General features: G+C 39.3%; 1 protein-coding gene across 23 annotated transcripts in view; it reads right to left on the bottom strand.

Moving 5' to 3' along the window:
* The window catches only part of MACF1 (microtubule actin crosslinking factor 1), a 319,261-nt gene that overhangs the window by 100,735 nt on the left and 202,727 nt on the right, over positions 1-15,799 (bottom strand). For 17 of the 23 annotated variants that reach the window (XM_057500029.1, XM_057500035.1, XM_057500030.1 and 14 more), the window contains 9 exons: positions 15,109-15,342; positions 12,783-12,932; positions 10,840-11,073; positions 9,501-9,704; positions 6,671-7,189; positions 5,712-5,888; positions 5,343-5,466; positions 4,168-4,376; positions 3,495-3,812 (listed from right to left, as the gene is read on the bottom strand). In XM_057500029.1, the coding sequence (XP_057356012.1) occupies positions 3,495-3,812; positions 4,168-4,376; positions 5,343-5,466; positions 5,712-5,888; positions 6,671-7,189; positions 9,501-9,704; positions 10,840-11,073; positions 12,783-12,932; positions 15,109-15,342 (2,169 nt within the window). The remainder of the gene's footprint in view (positions 1-3,494; positions 3,813-4,167; positions 4,377-5,342; positions 5,467-5,711; positions 5,889-6,670; positions 7,190-9,500; positions 9,705-10,839; positions 11,074-12,782; positions 12,933-15,108; positions 15,343-15,799) is intronic. The other 6 variants (XM_036876660.2, XM_057500042.1, XM_057500043.1 and 3 more) reach the window with 1 other exon arrangement.

Raw genomic sequence — 15,799 nt, 5'->3', positions numbered from 1 at the left:
CTGCAGTCTGCCTCTTCTGTAAAATGGGGCAAATACACTTTTCCACTACTATTTAACACTGTACTGAAGATATAAGCCAATGTAATTAGGTAGGAAAAACAATTTGTGGCATAACAATTAGAAAATAAGAGGTGGAGCTATATTTGCAGGTCACATGAAAGAATACTTGTCAAACTCAAGAGAATCAACAATACAACTAAGTGAAGCAACAAAATAATCCAATAAGGGAGCAGGATATAAAACCAACATATAAAAGTCAAGAGTGAAAACTTCATTCACAATGGCAACACAATAGGTAAAATTTTAGGAATCAACTAATAAGAAACATACAAAATCTTTATGAATAGAGCTTTAAAATACTTCTGAACAAAACAAAAACAAACCTGAATAATGGAAAGGTACCTATAAAGACTATATGTGTGTGTATATGTATGTGTGTACATGCATGTGTGAATTGAGTAAATTTAATGTGACCCAAATAAAAACACCAACTTGTTTTCTCTATAACTAATAAGGTTGATTCTATACTTTATGTGGGAAAACAAATAATGTGCCTTTATAGCTATGAAAAATCCTAAAATTAAAAAAAAAATTAGGAAGACTAGCTTTACTAGATAATAAAACATACCATAAAATCCCTAGAATGAAAAATAGTATGCATGGTTCATAAACAGATCAGTGAAACAGAATAGAAAATTCAGAAATAGATTGGAGTATATACATTGTACACATGATAAAGATGCCTTCTCAAATCACTGGAGAGAAGATGAACTTCACAAGTAAATGATATTGGGAATAACTAGATAGACATGTGGAAAAATATGAACTTGGATTCATGCCTCATATTATACCTCAAAATAGACTTAAATTGTTAAAAGATTCAAATGTTAAAAAAACGAAGAAACCATCCAAGTTCTAGAATAAAGTGTGGGTGAATTCCTTTATAACCTGGGTGTGGTGAAAGGCTTTCAAACTATGACTAAAAATAAAGCTTCATTGAAAGAGTGATAAAATCCACCATGTAAGAATTTTTAAGGACATTTGCATGGCCCAAAATACCATAAGCAAAGTCGAAAGACAAAGGGCAAACTGTAAGAACATGGTTTCAACATATAGCAAACAAAGAACTAATTCCCCTAATACAGAAGAATTCTTGTAACTTGAAAGAAAGAAAAAAAGACCAAACTCTTGATAGAAATTGGCAAAAGACATGAACCAATAGTTTAAATGTCCCTTAAATGTTCAAAAATACAGTCAGTTTTACTCAGAGAAGAAATAAAAAACCACATTGAGATATCATGTTTTATCAATTTGATCAGCAAAAACTCAAATGCTTGACAATACATTCTGTTGATGGGGCTGTAAGAGAAACAGGTCTTTTCACACAATGCTGGTGGGAATGCAAAACAATGAAATCCTGATGGAGGGGAATTCGACTATAGCTAACAAAACCACACATTCATTTAGCCTTTGATGCAACAATTCCACTCTAGGAGCTTAATCTATCTATACACTTCCAATACGGAGAAAACACAAAATTATTCACTGTGGTGTTATTTGTAATAGCACCATTTTGGAAACAACCAGAATCAGAGCCTTGTTGAATAAACTACGGTTTATTCTCACAACAAATGTACCATTAAAAATAAGGAAGAGTTCTATGAATTGATGTTAAGTGGTTTCTAGGACATATTAAGTAAAGAAGGAAAGTGCAAAAGATTATATAATGAACTCTTTTTTGCCTGAGGAAGAATAGAAAATAAGAACGTGTGTGTTTATTTTGTAAAATGAAATAGAAATAATAAACCTGAAATCAATTGTCTGTGGGGTTGGCTGAGAATGGGATGAAAGAGGGAAGAAAGTGAGAGTATATTTTCATTCACTTTCTTATACCCTCAGTATAACTATTTTAATAGTTTTGACTTTTGACCTAATATATTAATGCTTTACATATTTAAAAACAAGCTTAATAAAGACAGAAGACTAAAACTTTGAAGTTAACTATGAAAAGAAATAAGTGAATCTAATTATATATGAAATTACAGGAAAAAAGTAATTAATTTAGGTTAGCTCTGAACACAGTACATACCCAATAGATCACAGCCTAAGGACAAAAAGGAATCTCAAGAAATCTTGAATTTTACTTAGCAGGTTTGTAATTGGTAGAATTACTAGTGTAATTCCAAAGTGACCTTATTTCATGGTAGGATAAAGCAATAATAAACATATTTAGGTTGTTGGAAACAAGAATTCTCCCTGTAGGAAAAGGAGGTTACAAATAGGCAATGGTTAAGAGTCCTATGAAGTTGAGATGGAATTGGATTTATCAGTATGAACATGGGATATAAAAACATACATATCCATGGCAAGGACCTGGAGGTAGTGACACCCCAGTAGCTTATCTAGCATCTGAACTTTGATTTCTAAATAGACTTCCCCAGTAAAAACATAAAATGGGGCTCTGGAGAGATAGCTGATTTTGGGTGTGAAACAAGGAAATTACAAGGTGAGCCTGAAAAATCTTACTGTGTCAGAAAGAGTACTCATACATTGATAGGGACATGTCAAAAAGACAGCAGGAGAAAGCTTAAAGGGGCTTTCGGGAAATTTTTGAGTATCAAAAAGAATAATGATGATGATGAATATGGGAGCCTCTAATGATCTCTCTTTCTATATTTATAAAGAGAGAGAAAATAGTTAGCAATTGGTGAATATAGGTGAACAGTATACTGGTGTTTACTGTTATTCAAAACAAAGAGCAAAAAGTTAGGAGAGCGAACCAAACAATGCAATCCCATTTTAATATGGAAAAAGTTATAGTTGGATAAGCCCAAAGCAGCAATGTAGGGATACAGGAATGTTGGAATACTACAGGTGGGAATGTAGACAGCAGCCATTCTGGAGTTCTGGAGTTCAAGTTGGTCACTACTTTGTCAAATTAAGTATAGGCATATACTATGACCCAGCAATTCTACAGTAAAATGTGTATGTGTTATGTGTGCGTGTATACTTCATTCATTCATTCTCATGGTAGGTAATACTCTTCACCAAATATTTCTAGCTCTAAGCCTACAAGGCATATGGTGGGATTACATTTCTCCACCCCCTTAAAAGGCAGGTGTGGTCATGTGAAACTTGCTTCAACTAATGAAATGTACATGGTTATAATATGTCCTCTTCCCATTACAGCAGCAATCATGAAAGCATATGTCAGGATGAAGTTTCCATCAACCTGAATCCTGAGTAACCATGATGACCTAGTACCCCTGCTGCTCTGGGATGAACATGTAGTGTGAGAGAAAAATAAATCTAGGTTATTTTTTTAAAAATGGACGAGCAATATCTAATTTACAGGATGGCTCGGATAATTCTTTAAGATAATTCAGGTAGAGCTTCCAGTACATTTACTGACATATTGTGTGCTCAGTAAATGTTGGTCCTCTCCTTGTCCTTCTTTTCCCTTTATTCTGCCAATTTGGCAGATATATCCTCACCTGGATCTGCTGGAAGAAATGTGCAATATCTTGATCTGGCTGATTTCCTGAGGCCAGCATCCGACTTTTGTTTTCCATGAACTGCTGCAGCTTATCAGAGAGATGTTCAAACATCTCTGCCTGGGGAAGAAGCTTCTTTAGGGAGCTCTCCTTTTCTTGCTGCTGTAGACAGAGCTGTTTGAAGCGCTGGTTCACCTCCACCAACTTGCCCTGCAGCACAGCAGCTGTGGTGCTGTCTGCCGTCTCCATGAATCGGGTCACCATTTCACGGGTGGCTTCCAAGCTGCTCTTCTGCCGAGCAATGTCTTGCTTCAATTTCTGTCAACAAGGACATGTCTGTCACTCCTGGCTCACTTATTCCAGGACAACTGAGCCACAAATCAATAAACTGATAATTACACGTTCACCAACTCAAGGAGAGTCAGACAAGTGTGACTGAGTCTTCAGAATACCATACATCTCATCCCCTTAGTCTCCACCCCATTCCACCAGTGCCTGTGCTATCACCACTTTACTATTCTTAACATTTGTTTGGAAATAGAAATATCTTCACATAAATTAGTTATCATCTCTAAGTCTTATTAGAAGATTCATGGAAATAAATTCTTCTGATACTTTTTGTGGAACATGGCAAATACACCCTCTATGCGAACTCTTGGGGCATAGGTCTTACCATGTTAGTGCCCAGTGCTTCTTGGATGACTCCTGATGACAGTGATGCCACTTGCGCCTCTTCCAGGTTTTTTTCAACTTCTCTGATGAATTGCAACAAGCTCTCCAGGCTTTCCTGGACACTCTGAGATTGGGCAATTGCTTTCTGCAGTAGAGCAGAGCGCTCAGCCAGGCTACCAGAGAGGCTTTGGAAATGGCTGAGTATGGAATCTGGAAAACCAAGGCCATGAGAAGTGAGTAGGAGACTATTTTTGTGTTGTGCTTTTAAAAACAATGCATTTAAACTGCACATGTTAATTATAAGAGTGTCAAGACGTCAAGATAAAATAATATCAAAATAGTATCAAGACAAATAGAAGTATTAATAGGCTTCAACTGCATTTGTTATTTGAACCAAATTCAGTAAGCATTGTTTATTTAGCACCTACGAAGATCCAGAAATTGTGCTCAATGCTGAGAACTAAAGATAATTAAGAAAAAGTCCTTGCCTTTTATAATTTTAAGACTGGAAAAGAGAGCACAGGCAGAAGGCAGTACATCATGGCCACTTGTAAAAATAAAATCTCAAGTGCTATATTGTACTGGTGCTAGGAATACTGTACTACAGAAGCCTGAAGTAAGAATGATTCTTTCTTTTCTCTTTTTAAATTATAGTTGATATACAATCTTACATTGGTTTCAAATATACAACACAGCGGTTCAAGAGTAATCCATATTACTAAATCCTCACCCCATCTAGTGTAGTCACTAACTAACAACATAGTAAGATGTTACAGAAAGGAATGATTATTTCTTACTTCTCTGGGAGGCAAGGGTAGTGGTCAGGACTTTATTACGTAACCTCTTGCCTGTATATTGAAGCATGAGCAAGATTTCATCATGCATGGTAGGAACTCAATAAATATCAGCCACTAAGCAATAGGAAAAGCCTCAGGGGTAAGGTAATGAAGGAATGACAGTAGTAGAGTGTAGCTGGGAGGCAAAATGCCTCAGGAAAGGGGTTGAAGTCTGATAGAGAAGTCCATTGATGATGCGAGAATAAAGTTCCTTAGAGGGTGAGCTATTCATGTTTATTTCCTCAGCCCCTAGTGAGCACATTCCTACAACACAATGTGACGTATTACAGAGGTACATACTAGGAATTCAGGGAGCACTCTTGCTACTGCTGCTTCATACCTGTAGTTCCTTGAACATGCTTGTGGTCTGGAGCTGGCTCCCCTTCAATTTCCATGAGGTCCTGAGCTACTTTTTGGAGCTTTTCTACAGGTACCTGGTGTTCAGCTAATTCTTCCTGCAACTGCTGCTTGGCCATGAAAAAAGTAAAAGAAAAACATCTGAGTGAGTAATTAAAGCTAGTTCTAGGAATCTAAAGCTACTAAGCAGCTTTATAGGATAATTCTGTTAATCCTTAGCCACAGATATTAGAATAAAGTATTGAGGCATCAGACTTTATCCAAGACATCCCAAACACCACTTTAACCTATGCAATTATTTTATTTTCTTTGTTGTACTCTCTGCTATGAAACAGTCTGTGTCCTGGCTTACCTTTGTTGTTGCAAGCTGCTGCTGCAGGACCCCAGGATCTGAGGCCACAGTATCTGAGAGGAGCTTCTGCACATTGGCCTCATGAGCCTGCATCCAGGCCTTCAGGCTGTCAGCACTGCTCTGGAACTGCTGATACTGGCCTAGAAGCATGTTCAGGTGAGAGCCCAATCTTGTACACTGTGCCAGAAAAAGATGGGAAAGCAGGCTTAGGCAAGGTCAGGCCAAAGGCAACAGCTGCCTTGGCATAGTCCAAAAAGATACCTGGCTTTGTTACAGAGAACTCACTGTAACTATAACTAAGGGTAGTTAAGGGTAGTGCCAGGGCTTCCATGGAGAGATGGGTTGCAACCATATTCTGTTAGTGGGGCTCTTATTGTTTGATCCACACTATTTACCCTAACTCTATGCCCAGAAAGATTTACTGAGTTATATGACAAGCCACCAAAAAAATATACATCAGGTTGCAGGCAAAGGTAGGGATTGAGAGGTACAAAAAGCATTCCTTTTGAGATGTTGGCAAAAACCACAAGAGAAGCAAAAAGAACTGACAGAATTCTACACCTTGGGAGTTAAAGAGTTCTTTGACAGGGAGGAAGATAAGGGTTTACTCTAGATACTCTGTTTAGGAACAAAGACTGTGTCCTTGGTTTAAGTTTCTGCTGTGCTATGTTTCTTGGGAGCCCATATTTATTTGTTGGTCAGAATACAAGAAGGCAAGTACCTCCACCTTCACCACTGGAGTGAGACATACCCCTGATGTTGCTAGGATCAGGCATTAGCCTATGGGCCTCCACATTTTGCATTTTTGTGGAGCTTATAAAGACATTCTGCCTGTGATCATATACAAATCAGCTTGTTCACTATGTCCTGTGTTTCTTATTCTAAGCCCCAGAAACCACCCCACTGTGTGTGGGCTGCCATGCCCTTTTCACCAGAGGCTACCAGGAATCTCTTCATACCCTTGAGTGGAGAGTATTGTATCTTTCTGTTGCATCCTTCAGCTTGTCCTTCACTAAGGTTCCAGTTGCTGATGATCCTCTGCCTTCCTCAAAGCTGTTTTCTGTGTCTAAAACTTTCTGTCCTGAGATAGTCACAAATCTCAAGTCTCCTTTGTGGGAAATTACATCTTCTGAGAAGCTCCCCTGCCGCCTTAGCAGGGAGGGAAGGGCTTCAGGGCTGCTGCCTCCTTTATGCATGTTCTCCAGCTCTTTCTCAGACCGTTCCAGCCAGTTTTCAAATTCTCGGTGATCCTGCAGAAACTTCTGCAGCTCATCCCGTAGTGTCTGCACCTGCTTCAGCTCTGCCTCTGACTGAGCCAGGGAAGTTGCATACTGTTCCTTTAGCTCTCCAAGCTTCTCTTGTAGTTGCTGTCGTTCTTCAGGTGTGAGATTGTGACCATACTGGTCCAGGAAGGCCTGAGCTGACTGGGTGGCCAGGATGAAATTCTGCTGCCGAGATAGCAATTCTTGGTGACGGGCCTGGCAAAAAAGTCCCCCAAAACAAAGAACAATCAGGAGGGACACCACTATAATTTGCTTATGTCTATGGCTGGGAGTAGAGAGAGATCTTAGAAGGTCACAGTAATCACTAATATCACTCATTCTTTAAGCATTATGCCACATGCCAATCCCAGCTGAACTAACATGTATAGATTTTATATTTTTCAAAGAAATTTTGCATTGTTATCTTACCTGATTTGTGGCACAATCTGCAACAAAGGCAGGTAACACCCATATTAAAGATGGATGAGTGAATACCAAAAAGATGTTATATGTCTTGACTAAGGTCATGTAGATAGTGGAGGGACAAACTGTGACTATAACCTGACTCTCTTCACTGAACCACCCTAAGCCTAAGAGAAGGTATATATGGCCAACTAATAATTATCCACATTAACTGAATGGGAGAGTAAGCAAGGCAAGCCAGATATATGACAATATAAAAATTGCAAATACTTAGCTGTGAAATATGTCACTCACATATTCATGAAGAATACTAGAAAAGATCTTGGAAAATTGATTTGTTAAATAAACAATTTGTGTATTAGTGAGAGTAAACTGTATTTCTGGATAGTGTAGGTATGTAGGTAATTGGTATTTCTTATTTGCATGTGCTATGTATATGTGCTTACGTGTGGACCTTTCTTCTATTCTAATGGAATAGAAGTTCAAGGGCAGTTGTGGTTGTTTTACTTTGTAAAGTGTTGTTTCTGAGTCTCAGAGAAGATAGTGGGAGTTGTTCTTAACTATCTATACTGTTTATGCAGCTACCTAGAAAAGGATATAGCCTGTTTTTCTCCAGAATATTGTCCAGTTTCAACTTGTATCAACAGCAACCTGATAGCTTCAGTTTCCAACATCATTTCAGGGAAGCTGGGGTGACAAACACAATCTGCTCAAAAAGATATTAAGGGGCTACTACAGCTTGTCTATACACCACCCAGATGTCCCCATTCTCACCCACCCCTAAGTACAGCATTTTCTTTCCAGGTTGGAGAGTCTTCTTAGTTAGGCTGACTGTTGCCAGCAAGAAATATCAGGAAGCTCCATGTGACAACAGAACCATTTCTGCTCTGTGCTACTATAATATTGCCACAGCTTTGGGGGACACATTGCAATGGATCTTCCAAGAACAGAAACGGCATGCAAGAGGCAGAAATCCTACTAAAACAAAACAAGGCAATGGCCCACACACAGGCCAATCAACAGAAGCATTCCAACTGAACCAAATCTTCTTTGCTATAAAGGTGTTACTACTAAGATATGTGATCCATGGGTTTTCTAAGTTTTCTAAATATGTAATCATTTTTTCAACCATGCAATATAATAGGCCTACACATGCCAGTTAATGCCCTAAGAGATGGCTTATTTGGTTGGTTCACTGGTGTATCTCCAATGCCTGACATACAGCAGGTGCTCAGTATTTGCTGAATGAATGAATGAATGAATGAGTAGAGATTAATAATGAGTAAGAAATGGTCTCTTGAGGACAATAGGCAGCCATTAAAAGGACTAAGTAGGTATGTAGCATTTTAGGAAGATCACTTAGTAGTGTGGGGACTAAATAGGAGGGTAAAAGCCAAGAGGTAAGGAGACCAGCAAAAACTGCTATAACAACGTAAGTGAAAGCTGACTGTAGTCTGAACTACAATAATATCTCAATGGATGACTTTGAAACAGATATAACAAGCATGGGATCTGATGACTGATTCATTATGGGAGAGTGAGGAAGGGAAAGGTACCTAAGATGATGTCTAATCCAGGAAATTAAGTGGGACTATAGGAAGGAGAACATGTTTGATTAGAGGGAGGCATATTGGGAAATAGAAGTTCCATTTTTGGGGTTGAGGTGATTGCAGTTCCACATTTCAAATAGGCACATGGATTTATATACTCATTTGAAGCTCAGGTCAGGCATTTGGGCTGAAGACAAATCCATATACGGAATTCACTAGTACAAATGGTAGCTGAGGTGTCATGAGTGGATGAGATTACCCAAGGAAAGCATATTCTGAAAGATGAGAAAAGGACAAGTCTACAACCTGGAAGTACATCAGTGTTTCAAAAGCTAGTCAGAGAGAAGACAGGATTATCAGGGCAGAACAGTGCCATGGAAATCAAGGGAGAAAGTGTATCAGGGGAAGCGGCCAACAGTGTCAGAACTGCTGAGATACTGAAGAAGACATGAACTGAGAAGGGTTCACTGGATTTAGGGGCAAGGATGGTATGGTGATGTGAACAGGACAGAGGAGACTCCCCCAGCAGAGTGAAGACAAGCTAGCACCCTCACCTTCGTCTTCTCACATTGCTTGTCCAGTTCCTGTGAAGCTTGGCTCACACCCAGGAGGCCATCGGTGGTATCCAAATCTCCTCTCTCCAGGCTAGCTCCTGACAACTGGTCCATCTGTCCACTAGATGATCCCACTGATGCCACCCAATCCAAGAGAGCATCGATTTTACTCCTGTTCTCTGCCAGTTCCTTCGCTGCTTTACTCTGAAAGCCACAGAGGGAAATCTAGTGAGAAGGTATTCAATACCAACCTATACAGCCAAAGGCTAAGTAAAGGAGGGAGATTTTTATGCTAAAGAAAAAGAGAAGCTCTAAGACTAGGGATAGTCTTTGCACCCACAAAAAAGAGAAACAGATTTCTAAATCCATTGAAAAGTAATTTTTTAAAACAATCTCTAGATTTTGTCTGTATCTTACTGCTTTAAAAGGAAGGGAATGGAGGCAAATTTCAGGATTTAAAAGGGTTTTGCTAAAAGATGATTTAGTCCTATACCCCAGCAAGACTTCACAGAATCCTTTCAGGTACACAGAAATGACACACTTGCTTGGTATGGTAAGAAACAGCACAGTCACACTCAAATACCTGCCTGCTCTTCCCTAAAGTAAATGCAGACTTCTTCCATCCTCTCTGCCAAACCAGAGCTTCTCTCTGCCAAACTGAGTTCTGACACTTGCCTCTCAAATTCTGTTTTCAGACTCTTCAAGTATTTAAACTAATTAAGCAGGTTATGCCAAATGATACACCCATGTATTTCAGAATTCATCTCCAGATAGCGTATTTCCCCCTTTTCCACATTCTCTACCTCTCTTATTAGCATCAGTCCATGGCCAGACAAAGGATTCTAATTCAGTCTGCCAGATGGAGAACCAAAGACTGCCTGAGACTACCTTCTCTTAGGTTTACCCCAGTGTCATGATGCCTACTGAAATGACAATGGTGGCTTGGGGCCCACTAAGAGTCCCCAGATATTTTCCCCAGGAAGTTGGAAATATGCCATTTGCTTTTTCCTCTCCAGGGCACTACCTTTCCTCACTAAGTTCTTTCTGACATTTTTCTATTAGTCAGAGTACTGAGAACACAGATCCAAGTTTTATTTTGTATTTAGCAGGGCGGGGGGGCAAGAGGGGCAGTTATATGAACTTCCTACCGACTATTTCTGACTTAAAGTCCTTCAGGATGTTTCTTGTAAAAATATTGACTCAAAGAAAAGCTCCTGAACTTGCCCTTTTTCAGGATTCTAATGCTGTCTGTAAGGTAGTTTCCCCCCATTACATTGTATTTGTATAGATACTGAAATTTTCTTTTGAAAAATACCAAGTATTCTAGCAGCCTGGTTACCTTTTCAGTCTCCTGCTGTAAGGCTGAGGTCACTACCTCCTCCAGCTCCTTCTGGGCCACCCGTGTCCGTTCTTGGAGAGCATCATATTGCTCCTTAGTTTGATGAAGTTTTTCCCGAAGAGCTGTCAGCTCCTGGGGACTCAGCTTGGTCTGGTTCTCTTCCAGGAACCCTTCAATGTCTTTGACAACATTGGCAAATAAGGTGGCATGATTCTGAACGTCATCCTGTAAATCCTTAACACATGAAAACAGGGACGGCAGTCTTAAACTTTAGTATGTTTGAGATGACCTGTCTGCAACAGACTTACGTCCCTGACTACAATTTCCAAAGGGTTAGGCCTGTATCAATGCAAATAATATATTTTAAAATACTTATTTTAACTAAGATATTTCTAAGCAAAATTTAAATTTAAATATCTAATCAAATATTTAGTGGAGACAAAAAGGAAGACTAAACATGATTTTTATTTTGCAGTGAATCATCCTCAAAGAGATCATTCTTCTATAAAGAAGGGTTGACAGCAGGATTATAGCTGAGTCAATGTTTAGTTGATCCTTTATACTCTCTTGGTTATTATTCCTTGTCCTTAATATGGCCTGCAAGGCCCAGCATGATATGGATCCTGACTCTGCTCCAGCCTTATCATTCACTAATCTTCCTTTTGTTCCTTAGTCCAACTAAACTAGCTTTCTTTCAGTAATTGAATATGTTGTGCTCAATCTCATTCCTATCTCAAGACTGACATACAGGCCCCTGCCTGACATATTCTTTCCCCCTGCACCCTTTCATGTGTTAGGTTTTCTACACGTCCTTCATTTCTGTTTATGTTACATTTCTTCAGGAAAATATTTTTCCTGAAGAAATGTCATCCTACACTAGATATCTCCAGCCTAAAATGGTCTCTCTGTTGTATGTTCTTGTGTAGTTTTCATGTTTCTCACGTAACAGAATGCAATATAATGAGTTATAAGAAATACACATTTAGTCATTCAGAAGACCAAAAATATATTTCCCAGGTGTATTTGGTCTTCATCCACATTCCTGAAAACACTTCAGAGCCTTAAAGGTGAAATGGGTGTCTTGTCCTATTAATAAGAGACTTTTGGACTCCACCCAAGGGCAGGGGGAAGGACTGGAGGTTGAATCAGCCAATGGCCAATGATTTAGTTAGTCACCACTATGCCGTAAAGCCCTCACACAAACCCCTGATAAGAGCCTGTCTCCTTTTCTCATCCTGCCTCTGTTGGAGAGAGCTTCCTCCCTTGGGGAACTAGAAAGCTTCCATGTGGCCAGGCTCCAGACTCCAGGAAGATAAAGCTCCTTTATTTGGGAACTTGCACATATATCTCTTCATCTGGCTGTTAACATGTATCCTTCATGGTATCCTTTATTAAACTGGTAAACCTAAGTGTTTTCCCGAGTTCTGGGAGCTGCTCTAGAAAATTAATCAAACTTAAAGGGGAAATGGCTAGAACCTCCAATCTGTAGTCAGTTGGTCAGAAGCACAGGTAACAGCCTGAAGCTTGAGACTGGTGTCTGGAGTGAGCGGGCAGTCTTGTAGGACAGAGCCCTTAACTTGGGGAATCAGGTGCTACTCCAGGACCATAAGTGGCAGAATTGAGTTCTTGGCCACCCTGATGGTGTTTGAGAATTGCTTGGTGTTATGTGTAGAAAGGCCCCCTCTCTATCACACACACATACATTGGAATTGGGTCCAGGAACCTGAAAAGAGTTGGTGTGAAACACAGATAAAACAGTTAATAATTACATGTTCATTTTTGTGATTATCTGTATAATGTCTCCTTCCCACTAGATTGTAAGCATCATGAAAGCAGGGATGTTTACCATTATGTCACCAGCACCAAGCACTATGTGTGGTACATAATAAGCCTTTATAAATATTTGTTGGCGGAATTAGAATAATGCATTAAGTCATGCTGACCTTTAAGTCACTTTGGTTCTTCAGCAGCACAGAAAGGTCCTGCTGGTTGGCTCTGCCTTGATGGCCTACTAATGCTCTTTCTGCCTGTCCTACCCAGCTGCAAAGATCCTCCAGTTTCTGGTGACAGGTATTTTGTTGTTTCTGCAGGGTCTAATGAAAATGCAAAGGGATCAAGAAACAATTAATAATTGTTACTTATAAATAAGGTAACTCCCTGGAATGCAAAACAGGAAGGTTATCATTATCTCAAGGATGGAAAAGTTGATGGGAGACTAGAACAGGAAAAAGCACAGAAATCATATTCAGCAAGTTCCCTTCACCTGCACAGTTGACCTGGGTCTGTGGTTTGGATTATAATCAGGGGTAATTTCAGGTGAGAAAGCTCCCTGACTTTGGTTTGGGAGTTCCTTTGCCAGAGAGCCCAGATGCTTGAAACCCATAGATAATAATGGTGATGATAATAAATTAGTGGCTCTGAGCAATTCCTCCACCAGAACCAGAGGATGTATTACATATTAAGTCAAAATATGGAAAATTAGAAGGACTAGACTAGAAGGAATAATCAAGGATAATTCACAAGGTAATTGAGCTTAATAATTGAGCTGACTTTATAAATCAAAAGTGTTACAAGTACAGACACCCATTAAATGGAATGATTACATGCGAAGCATGAGGGGCTTGGCTATTTTGAGAAGGAAACTGCCCAAGAATAGCAAACGGTTCAGTCCTTCAGTTGTCTATACCACATCAAAGAGCAAAGTCAGGCCCAAGGGGAGGGAGGGAATATGTTTCTGTGCCTGATCCTTTCTCCAGATTTCATCTCAGTTGCATGACACTGAAGCACCTGATTAAGCAATTGAGCATGATGTGTTCTTCTGACCATCCTTCTAAAACCAATTTCCACCAGTTTCTACCTTCTGATGGCATTTTAGTCACCTGCACTTACAAACAGGTGCCCAAATTAGCCCTCTCTCCCCCTCTTTAGGACAAATAGAAGGGCTCTGGAAGAGAACTCCTAAGAGCTCTTCAGCTGTAAAACAGGATCTTCATGGGTTAGGATGGGTGCAGACTGAATCTGAAAAAAGCAAAGCAAACAAGTTAACACAGAGACATACACATGCATTCAGAGCAAATATAGAGAGAAGCAGAGTATTTCTGACAATAACATGGTTAATAAACATTGTGGAATTAATTATGCGCTCAGAATGTTCACATGCAGATCTAACACCTGCTGCAGCTAAGGAGCCTACCGGATCTGGGCTGTCTCAAGGTGGCTCAGATCAGTGCTATTTCACTAATTACCCATGCTACAAACATGGCTACATACACCATGCTATATAAATTTCCAAGTGAGCACGTTGTAAATTTTAAGATTTGGAAAGGTAACCTAAAGTGTGTCACTAGTATTTTATTTTAATTTCAATTACTATTTTCTTTCAATACAGTTGAAACAACTAAGCAGTAATGGGAACATATGGAACGGGCTAACTTAATTTTCTGTAAGCCTGACTCAAAAGCTCAATTATACTTCACATAATATTTAATAAAGGAGATCTTGAGAACGATTTTCTGGTGATAATGACTATTCTAATATCTTACTGAATTCCAAATTATTCAAATGGTAGAAATAGCATAAGCATCATTCTTGGTATTCCAAGGTTATGATGTTGCCATTAATGCAATTATGTTTAGTTTTCCAAGAAGAGGATTGTGGTGGAAGGTGATAGGATGGTTAGGTTTTTTTTCCCCAAAATGTAGCACCCTCTGCTCCTCACACTATTTTCCATAATTGAATAAGAACTGGGCATTACAGTGTGAAGAAAGGTGCTAAAAAATTAATATGGTTCTGTAAAAATTTATTGGTCAGCTGTTTGAAGGTGGTCAAGTTATCTGATTTTTAATCATTGAAAAGCCCCAAAATGAAACTGATTTCAGAACCATTCCTCTCAAGAGCTCAGGGTACCTAAATGTTCCTAACAGTTCTCAAAAAAATAAGGGAGAAAGTAGGGGAAATAAAGGCTAGGGATGTCATTTTCCTGTGAACATCAGAGACAATGAGACACAGTGAGGGCAGAGGCCCACAGAAGAGAAAATATTTGCACATGAACGCATATTCTCTCACACACACATAAAACCAAAACTATGGCAAGAAAAACAGCCAGAATAGCTGCCTCCTGGACTAGAACTAAACTGGCCTGAATTACAAGAAATTTCAAAACTGGCAAACATGGACTCCTGGAATTATGACAGATAGGGTCTGGCCACAAAACCAAAAGACAGGACACACCAAAAGACAAACTGAGCCCAGCCGCTGGTTTAGCCTGACCTTAACCTGGGCTGTCTGCTCCATTTGTTGAAAATGGCCCTGCAGGGCATCCATCTGAGCTGCAGTTCGCTCCACAAGGTCCTGGAAGGACCTCTGCAGTTCATTAAGAAGCCTCAGCATCTGTCGGTTCTGCTGAGAAGACAAGTCCTGGGCGTGCTCTGAGATAAAGAACTGAATATCAAAAGCCAGAGCGTTCAGCTGAGATTTCCTTTCAGCCATGGGCTGTTTCAAATCCTAAGGTAAGTAGGTAAAGAGAGAAAAAAAAGAAAGAAATGAAACTTCTAATTCTTGATTAAGCAGAAGCTGTAAGCTCTAATCAAAGAATCAACATAATCAAAAAGAGGTTTATTTTCTAATTGACACTGATTGTTTCTCAGGCCAAACCAGTGCTGGGAGTCTCTCTCACTTATGGTCTCTCCCAACTCTCATTACCTTACAACTCTGTATCACAACTAGGTCTTCACTGGATCTTGATTTCCAAATGTAGGAAGCTTTCAATTATTTTTGTTAACAGAACTATAATATTGCTCATTCCAGATACCTAAAAAAATTTGTTTTAAGTTTTGGAAAGTACAACATGCATTTCTGGTTTGAGATACATCTGCCTAGTTAGATTTTCTTAGGTTCAAATATCTATTTTTATTTGTCCAGCAGTGAGATACTAGTAGGCCAGTACTGAGAAAATATTCAT

Source organism: Manis pentadactyla, chromosome 4 (genome assembly GCF_030020395.1).
Source record: "Manis pentadactyla isolate mManPen7 chromosome 4, mManPen7.hap1, whole genome shotgun sequence".
Classification (NCBI taxonomy): domain Eukaryota; kingdom Metazoa; phylum Chordata; class Mammalia; order Pholidota; family Manidae; genus Manis; species Manis pentadactyla.
The sequence above is the reverse complement of the archived record's forward strand: the minus strand, read 5'-3'. Positions and strand labels throughout refer to the sequence as shown.